The sequence below is a fragment of the Lynx canadensis genome, chromosome E2 (genome assembly GCF_007474595.2).
Source record: "Lynx canadensis isolate LIC74 chromosome E2, mLynCan4.pri.v2, whole genome shotgun sequence".
Lineage (NCBI taxonomy): Eukaryota > Metazoa > Chordata > Mammalia > Carnivora > Felidae > Lynx > Lynx canadensis.
In genome coordinates, this window is record NC_044317.1 from 44,848,008 (window position 1) to 44,873,533 (window position 25,526).

At 38.7% G+C, this 25,526-nt stretch overlaps 1 protein-coding gene across 3 annotated transcripts; it reads left to right on the forward strand.

Annotated features, from left to right (window-relative positions):
• The first annotated feature begins 248 nt into the window (after positions 1 to 248).
• On the forward strand, positions 249 to 23,986 carry LOC115502510 (zinc finger protein 14 homolog). Of its 3 annotated transcripts, none has more exons than XM_030297956.1 (5): positions 249 to 291; positions 5,815 to 5,900; positions 9,162 to 9,288; positions 10,337 to 10,435; positions 22,254 to 23,986. In XM_030297956.1, the coding sequence occupies exons 2-5, from the start codon at positions 5,892 to 5,894 to the stop codon at positions 23,618 to 23,620; spliced, it is 1,602 nt and encodes a 533-aa protein (XP_030153816.1). In that variant the 5' UTR covers positions 249 to 291; positions 5,815 to 5,891; the 3' UTR covers positions 23,621 to 23,986. The 3 variants fall into 3 exon arrangements, with proteins under 3 accessions (XP_030153816.1, XP_032447341.1, XP_032447342.1); XM_032591450.1 differs by having other exon boundaries at positions 10,340 to 10,435; XM_032591451.1 differs by lacking the exon at positions 10,337 to 10,435.
• Positions 23,987 to 25,526: the final 1,540 nt, after the last annotated feature.

Here is a 25,526-nt window from a genome sequence, read left to right on the forward strand (position 1 = left end):
GCCAAGTGCATTCTAAGCCATACTAGGGCTTCCTCAGCTACAAACACAAAACGGGCTCGCAGAACTCGCTTCGTCCATTCCTGGGCAGCCTTGAAGCCCCTCCCCTAGTAGCCCACCGTCAAACCCTAAATGCCGCCCCGCGATCTAGCTCTCTCCCGCAGGCATTCGCGCTTGCGCACTCCGAGCAACAAGTTGGGGCGGGGGCGGGCCCTCCCTACCGAAGACTACATTTCCCACAGGCCTCTGCTCGTAGTTTCCTTCCGGCTTTCTTGCTGGTGTCGGCTCCGAGAGGTGAGTTGGTCGCGTGCATTGAGGAAATGGGCGCGGGGGCGGCGCGGGGGTGGCGCGGGCTTCTGTGTGAACTGAGTTGCAGTGACTGTGGAATTTGTGACGCTACTGGGCATTGGGTGCCCTGAGGCGTCCTTTCCCTTTCCGCTTAAGGGCCGCACAGATTTCTCGGCCCAGAATGGCTTCGAGTTAGATGCATGAAACCCAGAGTGAAGGCCCCCAACAAAAAGACGGTTTCGAGAACTGCTGCTCTCAGAACCACGGCTTAATCAGAGCTCCCTCGTAAAGGAAATTCGGAGACGGATTCCAGACGTGGCCTTTGTACTCGGCCTTTCTCTGAAGGCTGAGCTTTACCTCCCGGCTCCCTCTTTAATTTCCATCGGGTTATGTGCGTGGTGATGGTGGGAGCAAGTGTGATAGCGGGGGTGTGTTCTGAGTTAGCCAGGTCGGGCTGAGTTCCAAGAAAGGCTCAGTGTCTCAAGATTCCCGTCTTTTTTCCCCCAATCCTGCTGATCTTTAGGAAGGAGAGAAAGAGGAAATAACCATTTTTATGTCTATATCTATTTGTCTATCTAAAGTATATCAGGACGAATTTGTATTTCTTTGTTCCGTGAAATGTAACTTTTATTTTTCTGTGCATGGTTTAAAACCTTTGAGTCTCCTGAGAAAGAATAAAAATCAGTGCGGACTGAAAAGAGAAAAAGCATTTGCATTAATCAGGCTGGGAGACAGGAGACAGATAAGGCCAGCTGCAAAATAGAAATTATTATTTCATGCAGCAACTGTAAAATTCGATCACAACTCCCTCTTTGAGAGATTACAGCTGTTTTACCAGTGAAGCTCCAAACTTGCTTTGCTATTTTTTATTTTTATTACTGGAGATACCCAATTGCTAAACTACCCTCCCTTCAAGATAGCACTTAGTCTCCAGTTAATCCTAGCCTTTCCTAGTCTTACCTCAGAAACCAACCATTCTAGAATTGTTCCCCGCTTCCCATACATTCTCTTCAAAGTCCTTCAGTTGGAACTCAACCCTTTACAAAAGAGCTTTTCTTCTCCTCCTCCATTGCATTCCAACCCATCCTGTGGAATTTCCTCCCTCTCTTAAATCAATAAATCTGATTTTGTTGGACTCTACAGGCTTGTTCCAGGTAGTCTTTAACTGGTTAGGCTTTAACACGGGAAATATCCTATCCATAGACCTGGAGCTTTGCTCTTCTTTCCCAGTGAATGATAGGGGTGATGAGGTTACTTCCTGCCTCCTCTCCTGTGGGTATTCACATGAACATTTGGCAGTCATTTAATTCCTCCTGTGAGCTGTTGCTTTCTAATCATTTAAATGGCTTGCAAGTAAACCTCCTGAAGGGAGGCCAACTGCAGAGCTTTATTTTAGGCTTTGATTTGTTGAGAGGATTACAGTTCAGTTGGAATCATATGCTAGGTGTCTTTGATCTTTACCTCTGCCCTGAATTCACAAGCAGGGAAAGTTTGGAGATGGTTTAATTGGTGACAGGGTTTTCTGCTTTTGAGGCTTGTAAGGAGTTGCAATGTGACAGGGTTTTTAAGGGAGAGTACTGTGTTAACAAGGGAAGGGAACAGAAGATGCTGGTAGAAATTTGAGAAATGGTTTGAAGTTTTTGACAACATGAGTTGTTTCAGGCCATATATTTATGTGGTTTTATGAGAGGCAGTTTAGTTATGGTACTAAATTACCAGTGTTCTAGTCCTAAAACTGTCAGTTAGAGCTGGGTGAATCGGAGTAATTTATTTCATTTCTTTGTGCTACAGTTCTTTCATCTTTAAGAGGATAATGACAGAACCTACTGTATAGGATTGCTTTGAATAGGTGAATTAATATATATAAAGTCCTAAGGGGGCACCTGGGTGGCTCAGTCTTTGGGCGTCCAACTTCGGCTCAGGTCATCATCAGTTCGTGAGTTCCAGCCCCTCATCAGGGTCTGTGCTGACAGCTCGGATGAGACGTTTAAAAAAAATTCTGTGTCTCCGTCTCTCTCTCTGCCCCTCCCCCGCTCGCACTCTGTCTCTCTCTCTCTCAAAAATAAATAAAAATTACAAAAATAAAAAATAAAGTCCTCAGATAATGCTTGACACATAAAAAGTGTTCAGTAGATTTAATAGTTACTATTATGTTGTAATTCCATTTTTTCACATTTGCTTCATCCATCCACATACTCCCTTTTGTAAATTGTTGTTAATCAAGAGGAATTGCTTATCAATATGAAGTTTGAAATTTATTAGCTAGCATTGTAAGAAAGAGCAAGGCTGAGCTCAAATTTTTTGTGGAAGAAGAAAAGAGCAGAAGATAATTTTCTTTAATAATTAGGGAAAGAAGAGTATATAGTATTCTTCATCTTCAGTGCTATAGCTGACTTTTATTTAATGTTTATTTGCTACTTTAAGTGCTTTCTTATATGTAGTGTCTTATTTAATTCTTATAATAACCCTTTGAGATAGAATTTATAATTATCAACTTTTTTTTTTATAGGAGGCGACTAAGGCTGAAAAGTTAAGTAACATGTCCAAGATCACACAGTTAATAGCTATCAGAGCTGAGATTTATATCCTGGAAGTGTCACACCAAAGCCCATTTTAGTAATTATAACAGTATACCAAGTCTCATCATTATGCATACTTAAAAAAATTCTTCCTGCCTTACTCAGTAACCTTTCATGATTGAAGGAAGAAATATTAATCTGATGACAGCAAGAATCATCAAGTTTTGTCCAGATTATACTGAAGCTATGAGGTCTGGAGGTAATGGACTTCCTACAGTAAGATTTATGCTGGGGCGCCTGGGTGGCTCATTTGGTTGAGTGTCTGACTTTGGTTCAGGTCATGGTCTCATGGTGTGTGGCTTTCAGCCCCAAGTTGGGCTCAGTGCTAACAGCTCAGAGCCTGGAGTCTGCTTCAAATTCTGTGTCTCTCCTGCTTGTGCTGTCTCTCTCTCTCTCTCTCTCCCCCCCCTTCTTCCTCAAAAATAAACAAACTTAAAAAAAAAAAAACTGAAACATGAAAAAAAAGAATTTATAAAAAAAGATTTGTCACATAGGTTTTTTTTTTAATTTTATTTTAATTCCAGTATAGTTAATGTCTCACAGTTTTTATTTTAATGATGATTTATACAAAGTCAGACTAGTAGGGCAAGGAAATACAATAGTTGTTGGAGGCTTCATAGGCATCTTAGCCTAGTGGATTGGCTCAGAAGCAAAATGAAGTCATTTCTAAGATATGAAAGGAAGCAGTGATGAGACAGCTGTCAGTACTTAAAATACATCAGTCAGGGACTTCTTACCATTGATTTCTAGATAGTACTCCAGCATACATGGGCAAATTCAGTCATAGACTTGGTTCATGAATTAAAAGGTGAAGTAAAAAAGAAGTCAATCAGGAAAAACAGCTGTTCTTAGAATATCCTGAGTTTTTTTTTTTCTCAGGTCAACAGAAGACTGAAAGAAAACCTTGAAATGAGAAAATCTTTTCCTTATTTGGAGTACTTATGTGCTTTAATATGTTTAATGTGGTGGTGTGTGTTGCTGGCTCTTACTGTAAACATTTTAACTGTTTCTCCTAGGCATACATGTGATTTTTTCTGTCAAAATAGTGTAATACTACAGATGTTGGGATTTTTTTGTAAACACACTTGTTTCACCCATTTCAGCAAAATTAGGGCAACATTATCACTTTAAAAAAAATTTTTTTTAAGGTTTATTTTTGACCGAGAGAGACAGAGCATGAGCGGGGGAAGGGCAGAGAGAGAGGGAGACAGAATCTGAAGCAGGCTCCAGGCTGTCAGCACAGAGCCTGACGCAGGGCTCGAACTCACAGACCGCGAGATCATGACCTGAGCCAGTCGAACGCTTAACCGACTGAGCCACCCAGGCACCCAACATCATCACTTTTTAATATTTGCCTAGTTTTCAGTGGTGCAGATGCACTACTGTTTAATAATTTTCCCAGTTAGATTCTTTTCAGCTTTTATTCATTGTAAACCTTATCTGTCAGCATATCTCTGCAGACATCTTCATGTACATGTGTGAGTAGTTCCTTTATTTTTTGGGTAATGTTTATTTATATTTGAGAGAGAGTGCAAGCGGGGGAGGAGCAGAGAGTGAGGGATACACAGAATTCGAAGCAGGCTCCAGGCTCCACGCTGTCAGCACAAAGCCCAACGTGGGGCTCGAATTCACGAGACTGTGAGATAATGACCTGTGCCGAAGTTGAACGCTTAACTGATTGAGCCACCCAGGTGCCCAATCCTAGGCAGGCTCCACACTGCCAGCGCAGAGCCCGATGTGGGACTCAAACTCATGAACCATGAGATCATGACCTGAGCCGAAGTCAGACGCTCAACCAACTGAGCCACCCAGGCACTCTAGGAGTAGTTCCTGTAGTCTCAAGTGAAGCTCTGGGAACTGGTTCACAGGGTTTATATAGTTATAACATTTAAATGCTGCCTCACATAGTTCTAAATTTGGGCCAAGGTAGTGTCCATTTTCTCATGACCTTGCTAATAAGGGACATCATCAGTCTTCTAGACCTTCCAGTCATGTCACTGTAAAAATAAATTGTTTTTTGTTTTATATACATCTTCGTAATTAGCAGTGAGGTTTAATATCTTTTGAAAGGTTATTTCTATTTTTTATTGAATTGCCCTTGGTCAGGTTCCTCTCAATGAAATAGAAATCTAGTCTTGAGAGGCAAAAACCTAAAGTTGAAAGGTAGTGTTTTAGTTAGAGAAATGTGGACTCAAAACAAAGCTTTGCCACTTGATAGCTGTGACTTTGGGCAAACGATTTCCCCCCTGAGCATTAGTTTCCTGATCTCTTGAGAGATGAGAATACATTGCAGAGCAGTGCTGAGGGTCATCAGGTGATGTATATGAAGCACCCAGCACGTAACAGTTCTCAATGAATGGTGGTGGTTGACTGCAGTGATCAGGGATCCCCTTGTCTCCACCTTGGATACTGAAAGAGAGGGGGAACGTGCACAGGCTGTCATGGTATGAGAGGTCCTGATTGGGAAACAGAGTAGTGAGTGGTCTTGGCTGGGGAAAGGCCAGTGCAGTTTTACAGTGGTAGCAGCTGCCAGGCTCAGTCTGTGGTTTTCAGTCTTCATATTTAGGAAGTTCAGACAGGATCCTGGAGGGCTCAAGAGGCCGTATATGGATGGTATCGCGTTTTCTCAGCCCTGAAAATTTGTACTGGAGGGAGGAGGAGTCCGATGTCAGGACCAGATCCACATTACTAGATAGGAAACTGGTCACAAGTCCTCAGAAGTGTTTGGGCTTTTACATCAAATCCATTATTGTTCAGCTGGGTTCCTTCAGGGCTTGGATTTCTTCAGACCTCTACTCTCCTCCAGGTTTTGTGGGTATGGGATCAGGGTGAGTAGAGTAGTGGGGAGTAGTTAAGAAGTAGGAATGGAAAAGAAAAAAGCTCACATTAACATTAAGTCCTTTTGGAATCTCTGAGGTACATTTGGTTTCATGGCCTCTTTTTCTTCCAGATCTGGCTTATCTGGACTCTGCGGTTCTCCAAAGAGAAATCTTGAAAAGGACTGACCAGTTCTTGCATTTTGAAACCATGGCCCATGTAAGTTATGTTTTTTTTTTTTCCTTTTTGAAATATTGTTGATCTCTAGGTCATGTGTACATACTTGTTCCTTATCTTGAAGCTTCTTATTTAACAGAACTCCATCCAAGAACGTGCTGTCATTCCTGTGAGGATTGGGGACCGACAGCCCAGTGTCCTTTCTATATGCCCTTCCATTTTTCCCACTGATGTGAACTGTCTCCTAGCTACTACAAAATCTGTCAAGAGCCATGAGCAAGCAAAAGTGAAATGCCTTGAGAAAAATGCAGGCATTCTCTGCAGAATGTCCCCTTGTTAACATTTCCCAATAAACAGCTTTTGATTTTAATATTTAAACTTCAGAGTAAGTTTATTTCTCTGAATACAATGATTTTTAGTCTGGTTTTATGTAGGAGAAATTTGTGTCCCCAATACACAATTTGACATCGTTTCAAAGTTTTTTGAACTTTTTATTGGCATATAACATACATAGAGGAAAGTGCATGAATCATAAGTGTGTAGCTGAATGAATTATCATAAATTGAGCACATCTATGCTGTCAGCACTCAGGTTGAGAAAGAGAATATTACAAGTACCTCAGATGCCCCCTCTTTCAGTCACTCCCTACCCACCCAGCCCAGATACAACCACTGTCCTGACTTCTAACACCGTAAATGAATTTGCCATTTTTAGAACTTTGTGTAAGTGAAATTATATAGTTCAGTGCCGCCTTTTTTTTAACGAAAAATAATGTGTGGGAGAGTCTCGTTATATTTCAAACATAGTTGCTAGACTGTTAGAACCATCTGCAGATGTTTTGAGATGCATACAGATATCATTAAAGAGGATGTGTGTATCTGGTGCTGCTGGTGATAAAGGAGGTGTCAGAACAGCATACTGAGTGTGAGACATCCCGTTGTTATGTTCTTGTTAGAAATGCATTTTCATAGTGCACTTAACATGTAGCCCCTGTGTAGTATAAAATGAGTTTCTAAAAAGTTGGGAAAGTATTGAAGAAATTGTGGGGAAAGAAACAAAGCAAGTGAGAAAAGTGAATTCAGTAAAAGAGACAAAATACAAAAGATGTGTGCTCAGTAACCCATGTGTACTATAATTCTATACTGGAGGGAAATGGAAGCTAGTTGGAGACTTGGAATTGATTTATAATGCAGTGTAATTCTTTGCTTCTAAGTGATAGGAAAATAGGCACCTGTTTGATGATGTAGTATTAGAATGTCTGATATTCAGGGATGGGTTATTGATATTAAGTGAGAGATCCTTGTTTTGAATTTTCTCTGAAGATCTGTGGTTTGATGAAAGAGAATTTGGTCCTATTTGTTTACAGGGAAAACTCCAGATTTCTCCACAGAGTTGTTTTCCAAGTACATATGATGAGGCTTAGTATTGATTGGTCTCAGTCTCTGTATGTGTTGAGATCTTATGGTATGAAAGGCTTTTCGGATTGGGTGGATTAGGTAAGGGCTGTAATTGGGGCCTTGTATTGTAAGGCGTAAAATTTCATGTGCCGACCTGATACCTTTATCAGGGCTCCAGAGGCCTAAATGTGAGTTCCCTGCTCTTGTCAGAGCAGAAAAGACTCCCCACAGCTAGTTTTCCTATCAGGCAGATGACCTAAACCCTTCCTGGTTCTCACTGTAAAGGGTTTCACCTTCCTGCCAGCACACAGAATTATTCAGACAAGCCAATCACGTTCTGTGGGAATCAGGGACACCTTACCCTCTTTTTACTACAAAGCCTGCCTCCCACAGACCCTGCTTGTTCACTCCATTCCTGAGTGCAACCCCTGTGTGGCCCTGCATGATGTGTGGTGCCCTCCTACCCTGGGCTGTGAGTATACATGTCTAATAAATGCTGTCAATCTCATCTGTCCAGCATCCGGTATTGAGCCACCTCATACTGATTAGGGCAAGGGATCTCTCCCTCACCAGTGCCTGTGATTCAGAAGTAATCAGCAGAACTGCGAATAGAGAGATCAAGAATCATCTCCTGTAAACCCTGAGAGAAGAATACCAGGAGCAAAGTTCCTTGTGTAGTTTTATAGGATGTACTGGTTTAGAGCAAGGTTTCTCAACCTTGGGACTATTAATATTTTGAGCCAGAGAATCTTTTATTGTGGGGGCTGTCTTTTACATTGTGGGATGTCTCAGAGTATCCCTGGCCTTTACCAGCTAGATGTCTGTAACACTCACACCCTTTCCCCCCAGTTGTGACGACCAAAACTGTCTCCATACATGGTCAGTTGTCTTCTGGGGAGTAAAATCATGCCTTAGTGAAAACACTGGTCCAGGGTGATATCATCATGGTTCAGTGTCCTCTAACTAGGAATGAGGAAGGGTGTTCGGTGAGGGGTGGTAGATGATAAAGAGTAAGGTCATCTAGGTGCATAAGTAATAGACAATGTAGGCTGTGAGAGCTGAGGAAGATTTTTGAAATTGTATTGAAATAAAATATCTGAATAGGAAAAGAGAATGGTTGAATCTGATATATTAAAAATGTGGACTGGCATGTAGCAATTATTTTAAAGTTTACTAAAGAATTGGTCCTTAGGGCGCCTGGGTGGCTCAGTCGGTTGAGCATCCAGCTTTAGCTCAGGTCATGATCTCACACTCCATGAGTTCGAGCCCCGCGTTGGGCTCTGTGCTGACAGCTCAGAGCCTGGAGCCTGCTTCAGATTCTGTGTCTCCCTCTCTCTCTGCCCCTCTGCTGCTCATGCTCTGTCTCTCTCTGTCTCAAAAATAAATAAAAACATTTAAAAAAAAAGAATTGGTCCTTATAGGGAAAATCTGACTTTATGATTAACTTGAGTCTGTTTTCTTAGAAGAGGTATTGTTGTACGTTTGGGACCAGTTTTTATCAATATTTTTTTCATGATCATTAAAGGGCAAAGAAGGTGGAAGACATATTTTCCATGAATTTGTGGTGGAGACACATAGCTTGCTGAAGGCTTGTGTATACTGTTTCATTTAATTGGGACTTTTTTGGGTCATTTTATTCATTTCCAGATATTTTGGGGTAGAAAATTAATCTTATCTTCAACCACAGGACTATTCAAGACACGTAGCACTGTGCTTCAGTGATACCAATTTTCTTACTGTTCCCTATACATACATTTTTAGCCCTATCCTATTTGCTTGTTATGTGGCCCCTTCTCTGCATTGCAGTCCTCGATCTTTTAAGTCCTCTTTTCTTTTAAGAAATATTTCATTTATTTTCACAGGTAATACATGAGGTGTTTTTTGTTTCTGTTTGCTTTTTTTTCAGGGTTCAGTGACATTCAGGGATGTGGCCATAGACTTCTCACAGGAAGAATGGGAATTCCTGGACTCGGCTCAAAGAGACTTATATAGGGATGTGATGTGGGAGAATTATAGTAATTTCATCTCACTTGGTAAGGCTATTTATCCCAAATTACGTTGGCTTTCTCTTCTGCCAATTTCAGGACTATGATTTGAGAAACAAGATATTTTTTTCTCTGTGTTCCAAAGGAATGGTTTCAGCGTTGTTAGTTTGGAAATAGGCCACTTCATCGCTTTCATCCTGCTATATCCTTCATATTTTCTCCAGTCTCTGTAATTTCCTTGTTTCACTGATATCCAAGGGACTGGGTTTGAATTCTGGATTGCTTACAACAGAAGCATTGTCCAAGAAATCAGATTTTATATTATATTTGAGCCCAGATTTGATACAAATGCTCAACACTCTTTCCTAATCCACCTGCAAGAAGAATACCTAAACGCAGGGGTTTTGAGTCTGTCTAAAAACCAGGGGAGCCTGTAGAACTTATACAGCACGAAATGGATTCACAAACTTCAAGTACATGCATTCTGTTTCTTATAACAGAGATACTCAGTTCTACATGCTTTGAGGTTGAAATTTAAAATCTAAGAACTTTGCACTTAACATTGAATGGATAATCCTATAAAGGATCAGAAGATGTGTCAGGAAGATACTCTCCTTTCAGCAAATTGATAATGATAAAAAAGTTAATACACTCACATATTATATGTATATATACATATAACTGCATATACTTGTGCTTAGATACTATTCTTAGTATTGTGCATTATTAATTAATTATCACAACTCTGTAAGAAATATACTATCATTATCTTCATTTCAGATGAGAAAACTTAGGCATAAGAGGTTAATAATTTGCTGAGGTAACACAGCAACAAAGGCAGGATTTGAATTCAGGCAGTCTGGATCCAGATTCTTACTGCCTCTCAAGAGAGTTTGTATGAGTTTAAATTATATTAAGGCCTGTTCGTAACCATCTATTCCTAAGGTTACCCTAATACGAGTGTTCTTCAACTCCCTTGCATTTCTTCACTCTTAGGCTCTATAAAGTACCATTTTGATCTGTAATTAATGACAAATTTAACCAAATTTGAACCTGACTTTTGGACTTACAGTTTCATGTCACATTACCTTTTAAGCAGAACCTTCCATTTCTAAACCAGATGTGATTACCTTATTGGATGAAGGGAAGGAGCCCTGGATGGTTATAAGGGAAGGGACCAGAAGACACTACCCTGGTGAGTGAGGGCTGAGCAGGATGGGGAATTAATTACTACAGGTAATAGCTAAACCTGTTAGCCTTGAGAGGTTGTTGGAAATCTCTCTTTGAGAGCCCATGGCCTATGGAGAAAAGGCCTGAGACCTGGGAAACAAATTAAAATCTTTTTTTTTTTTTTATGTTTATTTATTTTTGAGAGAGAAAGAGAGAGACAGAGTGCAAGCAGGGGAGGGCAGAGAGAGAGGGAGACACAAAATCCAAAGCAAGCTCCAGGCTCTGAGCTGTCAGCACAGAGCCCAATATGGAGCTCAAACTCATGAACCATGAGATCATGACCTGAGCTGAAGTTGGACGCTTAACGAACTGAGCCATCCAGGCGCTCCCAAATGAAAATCTTTTAAGACTAGACTCCAAAGGAGCTGCCTGTTGACCTGTATTACAACTCTTCTCATCTCTCATATTTTTCTCCTACTACAAAGAGAGCAGCTATTCTCAATGGAAGATAAAAAGATGATAATAAATATGAGGTGAAATCAACAAGATAGAAAAAGTAGAAGAAAATTAATAAAGCCAAAAGTTGATTTCTTGAAAAGATCAACAAAATTGGTAAATACCTAGCTTGACTCATTTAGAAAAAAAGTGCTCACTTTGGCAATACATGTTCTAAAAAAAAGAAAAAAAGAAACACATCAGTTTTTAACACTAGGAATGAAAGAGTAACAGAGTTATTGCTTCACATCCTATAGCCATTAAAATAATAAAAGAATACCATGAATAATTTTATGCCAATAAAATGGACATCTTAAGTGAAATGGAAAAATTCCTTGAAAAACGTAATTACCAGAACTGACACAAGAAAAAAAATACAAGTAACTTTATATCTATTAAAATAATTTAATTCATAATCAGAAATCTTTCCACAAAGAAAACACCAGGCTCACATGGCTTCACTGGTGAATTCTATTAAATATTTAAGGAAGAAATACCAGCAATGTTAACAAATTCCTTCATAAGAGGAAAGAGCTCTCAACTCATTTTCTGAGAATAGCATAAATGTTACAGTGTGTCCTGACAAGGAAATCACTAAAGGGGGGAAAAATTGCAGACTTATTATCCTTCATGAACATAGATGTAAAATCATAAGAAAATGTTAGTAAATTATATTCAGTAATATATAAAAATGATCAAGTACAGTTTATTCCAGGAATGCAAGCTTGGTTTAACATTCTAGAATTAATGTAAAAAAAATTATGTGTAATTCGCTGTATTAACAGAAATGAGGGAAACCATGTGATCGTGTCCATAGATGTAAAAATAGTATATAACAAAATTCAACATCCATTCATGATAAAAATTTTCAGGAAACCAAAAACTGAAGGGAGCTTCCTCAAAAAATACTGCTAAAAAAAATTACTACATTATAAACTTCATCATACTTGATTAAAGAATTCCCGGGGCGCCTGGGTGGCGCAGTCGGTTAAGCGTCCGACTTCAGCCAGGTCACGATCTCGCGGTCCGTGAGTTCGAGCCCCGCGTCAGGCTCTGGGCTGATGGCTCAGAGCCTGGAGCCTGTTTCCCATTCTGTGTCTCCCTCTCTCTCTGCCCCTCCCCCGTTCATGCTCTGTCTCTCTCTGTCCCAAAAAAAAGTAAATAAACGTTGAAAAAAAAAAAAAAAAAGAATTCCCCCCTAAGATTGGGAGCAAGGCAAGAGTGCCTACGTTTCCCGTGTCTGCTTAACACTGTATTGAAGGTCCTAGCATTGCAATACAACAAGAAAAATAAGAGACATAAAATAAAAAAAGTTAAACTCTCTTTGGAGATTGCATGATTATGTACATAGAAAATCCTAACGAATCAAAACAAGTACTCAATAAATGATCACAGTAAGATCACAGAATGCAAGGTTAATATACAAAAATCAATTATATTTTTATATACTGGTAGTGAAAAAATTAAGAAAGTAAGGTAAATTAAGTCAATTAAAAAATTGCAAGCAAATTAAGTCAGTTTACAATAGTGTCAACAAAAATACTAAGGAATAAATTTGATAAAACATGTAAGACCTCTATGCTAAAAGTCATGGAACATTCCTAAGAGAAAGACCTGAAATGAAGAGAGACCTTTTTGGGGATGAGAAAACTCAGTATTGTTAAAATGTCAATTTTATAGATTTTAAGAATCTGATTCCAAAATCTATATGGCAAAACAATGGACTTAGCATTTCTAAAGTAATCTTGGAAAAGGAAGAATATGTTATAGGACTTAGACTACATGACTTCAAGATACTTCAAGATTTATTATATAACTATGGTAATCAAGACATTGAGTATTAGATAAGGTATAAGTAGAAGATAAGTATTAGATCAACAAACAGGACAGAACAGAGATCCTAGAGGTGGAACTTACACATACTTAAAAGACCATTTATTTTTTTCCTTTTGAGGAAAGGAAATTTTTTTTCAACAAATGGTGCTGGAATAACTGGGAAAACAAGTCTTGACCCCTACTTCATTCGAAAATTAATTTAAGATGGGGGTGCCTGGGTGGCTCAGTCTATTAAGCATCTGACTCCTGATTTCAGTTCAGGTCATGATCTCGCAGTTTTGAGTTTGAGCCCTGCATCAGGCTGTGTGCTGACAGCACAGGGCCTGCTTGTGTTTCTCTGTCTCCATCTCTCTCTGTCCCTTCCCAGCTCATGCACTCTCTTTCTCTCTCAAAATAAAGAAATAAACTTAAAAAAATTAATTTAGGATGCATTTTAGACTTAAATATAAAAACTAAATATAAAAAATATAAAAAGCCAGATATAGGGGTGCCTGGGTGGCTCTGTCGGTTAAGCGTCCAACTTCAGCTCAGGGCTTCAGCTCAGGTCATGATCTCATGGTTTGTGGGTTTGAGCCCCATGTCGGGCTCTGTGCTGACAGCTTGGAGCCTGGAACCTACTTTGGATTCTGTGTCTCCCTCTCTCTCTGCCCCTCCTCTGCTCATGCTCTGTCTCTCTCTGTCTCTCAAAAATAAATAAATGTTAAAAAAAAATTTTTTAAAGAAAAGCCAGATATAGAGGTTAACTATATGGGTGCCAGGTGGCTCAGTCGGTTGAGCATCTGACCATTGATTTCAGCTCAGGTCATGATCCCAGGGTCGTGGGATTGAACCCCGCATCATTGTTTGTGCTGAGCGTGGAGCCTGCTTGAAATTCTCTTTCTCTCTCCCTCTGCTCCTCTCCCCAGATTTCACATGCTCGCTCACTGTCTCTCTCAAAAAAAGTTAAATATAAAAAAATAAAAAGTTTTAAAACTAAATATAAATTTTATATAAAAAATATGAAAGCTAGGGGTGCCTGGCTAGTTCAGTTGGAGAAGCATGTGACTCTTGATCTTGGGGTTTGAGCCCCATGTTGGGTGTAGGAATTAGTAGAAAAAATTAAAAATCACCTTTAAAAAATATATGAAAGCTAAATATAAAGCTTTTAGAGGAAAACTTTTAGAGGAAAACTAGGAGAATGACTTAGTAGTAAGCAAAGGCTTCTTAGGTAAAGGCAATAACCATAAAAATAAAAAATTGACAAATCAGACCTTATCCAAATTGAAAACTTTAATATACCAGTAAAAAAATTATACCAATAAAAATAGGTAAGTCACAGACTGAGAGAAAATAGCAAGAAAACATATCCAACAAAGGAACAACATATACTACAGTTCAACACCATAATGATAACCCAAATAAGAATGGGTAAAAGTTACATCTATACCATGGAATAATGCTCAGCAATAAAAAGAAAGAAACTATTGATAGATGCGATAGCTTAAGTGAACCTCAAGGTAATTGTGAATCTCAAGGTAATTATGCTGAGTGAGAAAAACCAATCACAAAAAGTTATATACCACATGACCTTAATTATGTAACATTTATGAAATATCAAAATTATAGAGGGGCGCCTGGGTGGCTCAGTCGGTTGAGCGTCCAACTTCGGCTCAGGTCATGATCTCGTGTTCTGTGAGTTCAAGCCCCGTGTCAGGCTCTGTGCTGACAGCTCAGAGTCTGGAGCCTGCTTCTGATTCTGTGTCTTCCTCTCTCTTTGCCCCTCCCCCACTCGTGCTTTGTCTCTCTCTCTCTCTCTCTCTCTCAAAAATAAATATGAATAAACATTAAAAAAAATTTTTTTTTTAATTGTAGAGATGAAAATGAATTAATCATTGCCAAGGGTTAGGATATAGAAAAGTGAAGGGGTGTTTAGGGCCATAAAGGAGTAACACAAGGGAGTCTTGCGGTTATGGTACAGTGAGTACTTGTTTGTGATGGTGATTATTCAAGTTTATGATAAATTTTTTAAGTTTTTTTTTTTATTTTTTTTTATTGGTGGGTGGTGGGGAAGGGGCAAAAAGAGAGGGGGACAAAGGATCTGAAGCAGACTCTCTGAGGACAGCAGAGAACCCGACACGGGGCTCCAACTCACAAACTGTGAGGTCATGACCTGAGTTGAAGGCAGACATTTAACTGACTGTGCCACCCAGGCACCCACCCTACATGATAAAATTTTTAAATTGCATAGGACCATATACAGTTGAGCCTTGAACAATATGCATTTGAACTGTGTGGGTCCACTTATACATGGATTTTTTCCAATAAATATAGTACAATACCATAAATGGATTTTCTCTTCCATGTTTTTCTTCCTTATGTTTCTCTTAACATTTTCTAGCTCACTTTATCATAAGAATACAGTGTATACTATCACGTATAAAATATGTGTTAATCAAATGTTTACTGTGTCAGTAAGGCTTCTGGTCAACACTAGTCTATTAGTTGTTTCTGGGGAGTCAAAAGTTTACTCAGATTTTCAATTGCATGGGGAGTTGGCATCCCTAACCCTGCATTATTCAGGGGTCAACTCTACATACACACAAGGGTGTGTATAACTGGTGAAATCTAAATGAGCTCTATGGATTATACCAGTGTTAATTCTTGGTTTGACTATTATTCTATAGTTATGTAAGATGTTAACATTGAGAGAGGCTGGGTGAAGGTTGCGTGAGACTTTGCTGTTATTTCTTTGTAGCCTCCTAAGAATCTACAGTTATTTTAAACTAAGAAGTAAACAAAAATGTCCCATTAGGGATGATGAGTAAAAGATTTAAACAAAGAGAGGGGCTACTCTTTTTTTATGATCAGTGATTATAATTCATTTATATCTGAATCTGTTGTATTAACTTGAGCTGCCATAACAAAATACAATAGATGGGGTGATTTAGACAACAGAAACTTGCTTTCCTATAGTTGTGGAGGCTGGAAATCTGAGATTAGCATTTGGGTGCTCCAGTAAGGGCTGTCTTCCCGGCTTGCAGATCATCCCTTCTCATATTGTCCTCATATGCCAGAGAGAGAGAGAGAGAGACAGATCTCTTAACAAGGCCACCAGTCCTATTGGATTAGGAGCCTGATGACTTCATTTAACCTTAATTACCTCTAAAAGCACTATTGCGGAATACAGTCACATTGGCTGGTTAGGGCTTTAGTGTATAACTTTGGAAGGACACAATTCAGTCCATAGCAGTATCTATCTATATAGGATCCAGTTTCTTTCCAGGTTCTGTTTTGATTAGTTTAAATGTCTTTGGTTGCCTAAAAATGTATTCGTTCATTGAGTACCCAATTTAGCACTGTGCTGGACACCAGTGGAACAAGTGTGAACAAGAATGATAGGTTCCAGCAGTCAGTTTATGTTTTAACAGGAGTAGGACATTAAGTAAACAAGTAAATGAATAAATAATTTTAGGTGGTGACAAGTATTATTAAGAAAAGTGAGGGGCTCTTGGGAGACTCAGTTGGTTAAGTGTCTCACTCTGGAGATGGAACCTTGCATCAGGCTCTGCACTGACAGTACAGAGCCTGCTTAGGATTCTCTCTCTCCCCTCCCCTCCACCGCCTGTGTGCATGTGCTCTCTCTCTCTCAAGCTTAAAAAAGTGAGAAGAGTAAGGGAATAGAAATTAGCAGGTGTAGACAGGTTTATTTTAGGCTGGTTAGGCTTTTTGAGGAGGCAATAGTTGAGTGGAGACATGAAAAAGAACTCAGGTTATAGGAATATCTAAAGCAAAAGCAGATCTAGGGGCATCTGGGTGGCTCAGTCAGTTTGGCGTCTGACTTTGGTTCAGGTCATGATCTCACAGTTGTGAGTTCGAGCCCCACGTCATGTCAGGCTCTGTGCTAACAACTCAGAGCCTAGAGCCTGCTTCGGATTCTGACTCTTCCTCTCTCTCTTTGCCCCTCCACCACTTACGCTCTGTCTCTCTTTCACCCTCTCTCAAAAATAAACAAACATTAAAAAAAAAAAAGTTCTGATAGAACAGCAAATGTAACAGCCTTGGGTTGGGAGTTGGAAGTTTTGTGTTTGAGGAAAAGCAAGAAGGCCAGGATGATTAGGATGATTATCCAAAGTTAAGGCACATGACTTTTTTTTTAATTTTTAATTTTATTTATTTATCTATTTATCTATTTATTTATTTATTTTAAATTGAAATTTATTGTCAAATTGGTTTCCATACAACACCCAGGACTCATCCCAACAGGTGCCCTCCTCAATACCCATCACCCCCCCCCCCCCCCACCCCCCATCAACCCTCAGTTCTCAGTTTTTAAGAGTCTCTTATGTTTTGGCTCCCTCCCCCATGGTCTTCTGTTAAGTTTCTCAGGATCCACATAAGAGTGAAAACATATGGTATCTGTCTTTCTCCGTATGGCTTATTTTACTTAGCCTAACACTCTCCAGTTCCATCCACGTTGCTACAAAAGGCCATATTTCATTCTTTCTCATTGCCACATAGTATTCCATTGTGTATATAAACCACAATTTCTTTATCCATTCAACAATAGCCAAATTATGGAAACCTACTTTAAAAAAAAAAAAAAGAATAGTTTCAAAGTCTCTTCATGTCCCCAGTGTTTCCTCACTAAGCTAAATCTAGCTTTCTGGTGAAGAAATATATTTTATCATGTTAAGGAAGTAACTATACATTCCTGTTATTTTGAGTGCTTTAAAAATAAGGAATGAGTGCTGAATTATGTGAGATACCTTTCCAGTGTCTGTAGAAACAATTACATGATTTTTTATCCTTAGAATAATTAATATGATAAATTATTTTAGATTTCCTAGTATTGAACTGCCCTTGCATTCCTAAAATAAGCCACAGTTAGTTCTGTATTTTCTTTCATGTGCTGTAGGTGTTTTTGAATGAATTTTTGTAAGTGATATTGACATATAGTTTACTAGGTTTTTGTTTCATTTTTAAACTCACTTTAAAATAACTTGGAATTTATTCTTTTTTGTAATGTTCTGGGCCATTTTATAATTGGGCTCTGTGCTTTCTAAAGTTTTTATAATCTTCAGAGTAGTTTTTAGGTCTTTGATTGCTTTATATTTCCTTAGAAAATTATCCTTTAGGGGCACCTGAGTGACTCAGTTGGTTGAGTGTTGAGCTCTTGATTTTGGCTCAGGTCATGATCTCGCAGTTTGTGGGTTCGAGCCCCGTGTCAAGCTCTGCACTGACAGGGCAGAGCCTGCTTGATATTCTTTCTCTCCCTCTCTCTGCTCCTCCCCTGTTCATGCTGTCTCTCTCTCTCTCTCAAATAAATAAATAAAAACTTAAAAAAATTTTAAAAGAAAATTACCCTTTATTGGCATGGTAGTTCCTTATGATTTTCAAAATATTCTGTTTTGTTAATTATTTGTTAGTGTCAAGAACTGTGAAGCATCTGCAATTTTACCCTACATGCAAGCTAACAAGTTAGCCTGCTGCAGTGTCATGGATGCTGGCAAAAGATACAAGAGTCCTAAACCAAAGATGAGGATTTTATTGCTCAACAATAAAACAGCACAACAAATGGCATGAACATCAACATATTTGCATCATTCCTATTTTGCCCACAAACCCCATGGGAGTGATGTGCATGGGTCTAGAAGGATACTTGAACATGCAGTGAGCTGCATAATAAGAGAAGAACCCTGAAGGTAGAGAACCCAAATCTTTAATAATGGGCAATAAGCACGAGTGACCTTTGCTCTGAGGGAGACACTACCTTTATTATATTGAACAGTTAGCAAACCTGCCTATTGATCCAGAGAGAAATACTATCCCTACCTTCCAAGGTTGTTGGTTATACAAACATTCTTTAAAAGATAGTCCAGAACAAAGGCAGTTAATACTTCTTGCACGATATGCAAAAATGAGAGACACCCATGGTGAGTTGTTCCTGAATACGTAGTTGCTATTTTTTACTTTGTTTGAGTGGCTTCATTATTTTTATTTTTTTTAGCAAATGGTTAATAGGTTTCACTGACTTTTTTCAAACAACCTAGGTTTTTAATTTGTGTTAATTTCATTTTTTTTTTCTGTTATCTAATCAATGAAATTTTGCTTTTATTGTATTTCCTCCTCTGAGTTCCTTCGTATACTTTTTTGTTCTTTTTCTAACTTTTGACTGGGATACTCATATTTCTTTTCTTTATTCTAAGAATTTAAATGCATTGATGAATTCTTCTAAGATCTATAGTATATTTTGTAGATTCTTGGTAATCTAGTATTTTCAATATTATTTTCTAGATAGTCTACAATTTACTTGGTAAAGGGTTTTGTTTTGTTTTTTTTAACTTGAAGTGTGAAGATGACTTTTGGTTTTATGATTGTATTATTTCTTATTTTGGTTCACAGTGATCAGACTTTTGTTTGAGCCATTCCAGCAGTTTTACAGATTTGTACTGTAGTCACAGAAAAAAAGTTTCTTATCTCTCCTATCCCACATCTCCCCATATCTTTGCTTACTTCATTCAACATTTAGATTTTCTCATGCAAGTCCCCCATCTGGATCACTATCTTTGGACCTTTATCCAACATAGCCTTTATTTTTTACTCTTTTGCACTCAGGTGATCCCAGGTACCATTCCATATTTGACAGTCATTCTGCTATACTCAATATCTGCCCATGCCTTTTTGTTCAGGAATTCATAAGCCTTTCACTGTTAGTGTGATTAAAAAATATTTGAGGGGCACCTGGGTGGCTCAGTCGGTTGAGCCCTGACCCCGACTTCAGCTCAGGTCATGATCTCACGGTTTGTGAGTTTGAGCCCCGCATTGTGCTCTGTGCTGACAACTCAGAGCCTGGAGCCTGCTTCAGATTCTGTGTCTCCCTCTCTGTCTGCCCCTCCCCCACTCATGCTCTGTCTCTCTCTGTCTCAGAAATAAATAAACATTAAAAAAAAATTTTTTTTTTTTAATATTTGAGATAGTTTTCTAGGAAGTACAAAAATTGCTTTGGGTATGTAGGAATGGGAAGGAGCACCTAGAAGAGGTATGAAGAAACAAAAATTTGAGTAAATGTAGCATTGATAATAGTATAAACTCTAGCAGAGATAAGTAAATCATTATACTTTTTTTTTTTTAAGTAAACTCTATTCCCGACATGGTCTCAAATTCACAACTCTGAGATCAAGAGTCACATGCTCCACCAACTGAGCCAGCCAGGCACCCCTATTGTAGTACATTTTAAAAGATTAGAGGGGCACCTGTGTGGCTTAGTAGGTTAAGTGTCCGACTCTTGATTTCTGCTCAGGTCATCATCTTATAGTTCGTGGGTTCGAGCCCTGCATCTGTCAGTGCAGAGCCTGCTTGGGATTCTCTCTGTTTCCCTCTCTCTCTGCCCCTCCCTTGCTCACCCTTTCCCTCTACCAAAATAAATAAACATCAAAAAGATAATACATAAATAAAAGATTAGAAACAGATACACATATCTGTTAGTGATTATGTAGTTATGGGAATTAAATGAGTAACATTTATTGTGTATTTGGGGTTATTTATTTATATATCTTTTACTTTTTATTTAAATTTTAGTTAACATACAGTGCAATATTGGTTTTGGAAGTAGAATTCAGTGTGATTCATCACTTGCATACTACACCCAGTTCTCATCATAACAAGTACCCTCTTTAATACCTATCACCCATCTAGTCCCTCCCCCACCCAGCTCCCTCCATCACCCCTCAGTTTGTTCTCTGTCATTAAGAGTCTCTCGTGGTTTGTTTCCCTCTCCTCTTTTTTTCTCCCTTCCCATATGTTCATCTGTTTTGTTTCTTGAATGGGGTTTGTTATTTAATGGTAAATGAACTTAGAGATTTCTTCTGCCGCTAAGGAAGCTTAGGGGTAAGAAACTAATGGAATAACAAATGAGAAAATTAATAAATATTCCAAAATTGGGAAAAAGAAGAGCAACGCTTTGCTGGGATAGAGTGTAAAGTGCATAGTTTTAAACAGGATCGGCAGGAATAGCTTTTCTGAAGTGATTGTTGATTGAGACCTGATGATGAAGGGAAGCCAACCATGCAGTTGGGAACAACCTGTGAATGGTCCTATATAATGGGGACAGTGGTAGTACCTTTTGTGAGCTGAAAAGAGGCTTGTGGCATGAACAGCCAAATGAGAGAGGAGTTTTGATAGCAGAAGTCTTATTATCTCTGCTCAGGTATTTATATTTGATTCTAATTCTAAAGAGAAGTCATTAAAAACATTTAAGTAGAGAGACTCAAATATTGATGAGCATTTGAATCATTTGCTGGAGAATATAAATAAGTACAAAGCAAAACATGCCCAGGACTCAATCCTGCAGATTAGGTTTCATTCCTTTAAAAATACCTGTGAGGGGTGCCTGGGTGGCTCAATCGGTTAGGCATCCGACATCAGCTCAGGTCATGATCTCACAGTTTGTGAATTTGAGCCCCGTGTCAGGCTCTGTGCTGCCAGCTCAGAGCCTGGAGCCTGCTTCAGATTCTGTGTCTCCCTCTTTCTGCCCCTCCCCTACTCAGGCTCTGTCTGTGTCTCTCAAAAATAAATAAATATTAAAAATATATATATTAAAACAATACCTCTGTATGTATAGTTTTAAGAAATCTTCAGGTGATTCTTACTCTGATTTAACTTGTGTCCCTAATCACCAGGCTTACCTCCAATCCTGGACTCTGTTCTCTGTGTTTCCTTTACCATTTTTTTTTAAATGTAGGAGAATACGGTCTGTTCCATAATATAATTAATAACGCACAATACAAATTAGCTTAATAGTGATATGAAATAGGGAATAACAGTATAATATGAAAGTTAGTTGGTTCACAGGCAATTTTCCTACTTGAATGAAGCCAGAATAGAAGTAGACTTACAACATTCAGCAGGAAAGGCAAAAGCCTTCAACTTGATGCTTTATTGTTGGATGCCCTTTCACCTCTACATGAAGAATATTAGTAAGTGTCTGCACCAAGAGCTGTCTCCCCAGAGATACATACCATCAATCTTGCATGGCTTCTAGCTGAAGACAGGTTACATTTTACTTTATTCCCACCTTAATGGTAGCCTCATTGGCTCAGGGCTCCCCCCCCCCCCCCCCCCCCCGCCACCACTGCAGTGTCTCAGCACTTGAAATCCAGCATTTCCACTTTATTTTGGGACATTTTAGTATCCATGAAGTGGCCTTCAGCCATGTTGAGCTGCCTTTTGAGTTATCTCTTAAGATATCAATTATTATATTTGTTAGTGCTCTGCCAATAAAGTTGCATAGGTTTGAGTGGTCTTCTCCAGCCCTGTTTTCTTCATAAGCTCTTTTTTGGTGTGTAATTTTGCAGAAGATAAGGGGTTTTTTCAGTACACATATGTGGTATTGTAGCAGAAATGCCTGTTTTAGAGATATCTAATCCATTCACTTGTAATAGGCATTATTTTAGGTGCCTTTTATTTCTCTATAGAAGCTTGCTTTCTTCTGTCACAAGAAAACAGTGTATGTTTGCCTTCTTGTTTTCTTTCAGATTTGGAGTCCAGATACAGGACCAATACGTTATCTCCAGAAAAGGACATTTATGAAATATATTCATTCCAGTGGGAGATAATGGAAAGAATTAAAAGTTACAGTCTTCAGGACTCCCTTTTTAGAAATGATTGGGAATGCAAAGGCAAGATTGAGGGGCAAAAGGAACCACAAGAGGGATATTTTGGGCAAGTGAAAATTACTTCTGAAAAAATGACCACTTACAAAAAGCATAATTTTCTTGCTGAATATCAGAGAATTCAAAATGGAGAAAAGTTGTATGAATGTAAGGAATGTAGGAAGACCTTTATTCGCCGCTCAACACTTAGTCAACACCTGAGAATTCATACTGGTGAGAAACCTTATAAATGTAAGGAATGCGGGCAGGCATTTAGACAGCGTGCACACCTTATCCGACATCACAAACTTCATACTGGTGAGAAGCCCTATGAATGTAAGGAATGTGGGAAGGCCTTTACAGTGCTCCAAGAACTTACTCAACATCAGAGGCTTCACACTGGTGAAAAGCCCTATGAATGTAAGGAGTGTGGAAAAGCCTTCAGAGTACATCAGCAACTTGCTCGACATCAGAGAATTCACACTGGTGAGAAACCCTATGAATGTAAGGCATGTGGGAAGACCTTTAGGCAGTGTACACATCTTACTCGACATCAGAGACTTCATACTGCTGAGAAGCTCTATGAGTGTAAGGAATGTGGGAAAGCCTTTGTATGTGGTCCAGACCTTAGAGTACATCAGAAAATTCATTTTGGTGAGAAACCTTATGAATGTAAGGAATGTGGAAAGGCTTTTAGAATATGCCAACAACTTACTGTCCATCAGAGTATTCATACTGGTGAGAAACCCTATGAATGTAAGGAATGTGGAAAGACTTTTAGACTAAGGCAGCAACTTGTTCGCCATCAGAGAATCCATACTCGTGAGAAACCCTATGAATGTATGGAATGCTGGAAGACCTTTAGTAGTTACTCACAACTTATTTCACATCAGAGCATTCATATTGGTGAGAGACCGTATGAATGTGAAGAGTGTGGGAAGGCCTTTAGATTGCTCTCACAACTTACCCAACATCAGAGTATTCATACCGGTGAGAAACCCTATGAATGTAAGGAATGTAGAAAACCTTTTAGACTGCTCTCACAACTTACTCAGCATCAGAGTATTCATACGGGTGAGAAACCTTATGAATGTAAGGAATGTGGTAAGGCTTTTAGACTTTATTCATTCCTTACTCAACACCAGAGAATTCATACTGGGGAGAAACCCTACAAATGTAAGGAATGTAAGAAGGCCTTTAGACAACATTCACACCTTACTCAACATCAGAAAATTCATAATGGAGTTTAAAACAAGAAGGCCTTCAATTGTACATTATGTAACAATATCAGAAAATTCATTTTTGAGAAATTTGTTTCATGCTTCAACTAAGTGTAAGAAATTTTATATTATTGGGAAAAAAATGTTGCTTTAAAAGCCTTCCATCACCTTTCAGATGTTTATCTTTGGCAAATTCATTTGAGGGAATAATACAATGAATGTAGGAAAAACTTTAGCCTTATCTGTCATTATCCCATTTCACCACTTTATTACCAGTGTGTTATTGGACAAGGTACTTAAACTTCTGTGCCTCATTTTGCTCACTTGTAAAATGGTGATAATAGTACCTATGTATATTAGTTATTTATTGCTGTATAATAAATTACCACAAACCTAGTAGCTTAAAATAATACTTATTATCTCACAATTTCTATAGGTCAGGTGTCTGGACATAACTTAGTTGGGGCTTCTCCTTTAGGGTCTCACAAAGCTAAACTAAAGGTTTCAGCCAGGGTTGGGTCTCATCTGAAGGTCTAACAGGGGAAGGGATCCACTTTCAGCCTCACATGGTTGTCAGCTATTGCACTGAGGTCCACAGTTTCTAGTTGGCTGTTGGTTGAAGGCTGACCTTAGTTCCATGCTACATGGGCTTCTTCAAATGGCTGGTATTTAAGTGTGCAAGTCAAGAATGTGGTAGAGCCTGCTAGCATCACAGAAGCTATAATCGTATGTGATCTAATCACCAAAATGACACCTTTGCTGTCCTCTACTGATTAGAACCAAGTTACTGGGCTACCCCACACTCAAGGGTAGAGATCGTAGAGGATTACATAAGAGTATGAATACCACAATGTGGGAACCATTTCAGAGTCAGCCTGCCAACACTGTGACAGGATTGTCTTGAGGATTAATTAGTTAATGCTTGGAAAAATAGCAGCCACATAGCATGTTTTCTGTAAATATTATCTATAGTCGTTATCATTAGTATTAGTGAATTCATATGAAAAAAATATACTATAGAAGTAGTAAATGTAGAAATGCCTCATGTCACTGCTCAGCACTTAATTAAACTTAAGATAATTTATTCCAGATAAAATCTAGAACGTTATATGGAAAGTGAGAAGTTCTTCATCATTTGAGCATTTGAGCTGCATCAGTAATTTCATGCTTAAAAGAACCTTATGAATTTCATGAAGGTGAGGTTAAGATTACAACTGTTGAAGGATCAGAAAAAATACGGAATTAGTTTCCCATAATAATTCCAAAAAGTAAATGTTTTGCAATCCCTGTTGTTTGACCACTGTTAAAGATGAATTTGAAATTATTAAAAAGATGGCAGGAAACTCACCAGTTGGAAGTTTAATATTGTGTGTGCATGTGTGTGTGTAAAACTCTTGTATAAAAAAAAAAACATTTCCTTTGTAGTCAGTTTTCTGTTTGATCAAATTGCCCCATCTTCAACCAGTGGGAGTTGGGTCTTTTGATATGATCCCCCTAGTAGTTTGATAGTTTACTTGGTTACAGCTACACAGTTTGGTCAGCAATGGAAGATGCTTGGGTACCAACTCATCCTGAAAATTGATAAGGAGAAAAATGAGCACTTCTTTTGCTTTTTCCATGTGGACCAAGTTTCAGGGCCACCAAAAGCTCATCAAATTGAAAGGGTTTGTTTGTTTTTTTAAATAATCATTACAAATAAACAGAATGATAGGATTAGAAAAATCACTATTTTCTAGTTCCCTAGTAGAACAATGGGTCCAGAAAATGATCTTCAGTGGATATTAACACTATTGAGTGAAATATTTTATAGTGAGAACTTTACAATGGATTTATCAAGCTGACCACCTCTGAGCCCTTTGATCAATTTTAACCTCTATAAAAGTGGGACTATCAGACAATATCCACCTCCTGATAAAATGCAATAGGAAGTACACAC

Excerpts from the sequence above, each read along its gene's own strand:
- LOC115502510 (XM_030297956.1), top strand. Across the intron at positions 9,289-10,336 it reads TAGTAATTTCATCTCACTTG|CAGAACCTTCCATTTCTAAA; the intron begins GTAAGGCTATTT and ends TTACCTTTTAAG. Across the intron at positions 10,436-22,253 it reads GACCAGAAGACACTACCCTG|ATTTGGAGTCCAGATACAGG; the intron begins GTGAGTGAGGGC and ends GTTTTCTTTCAG.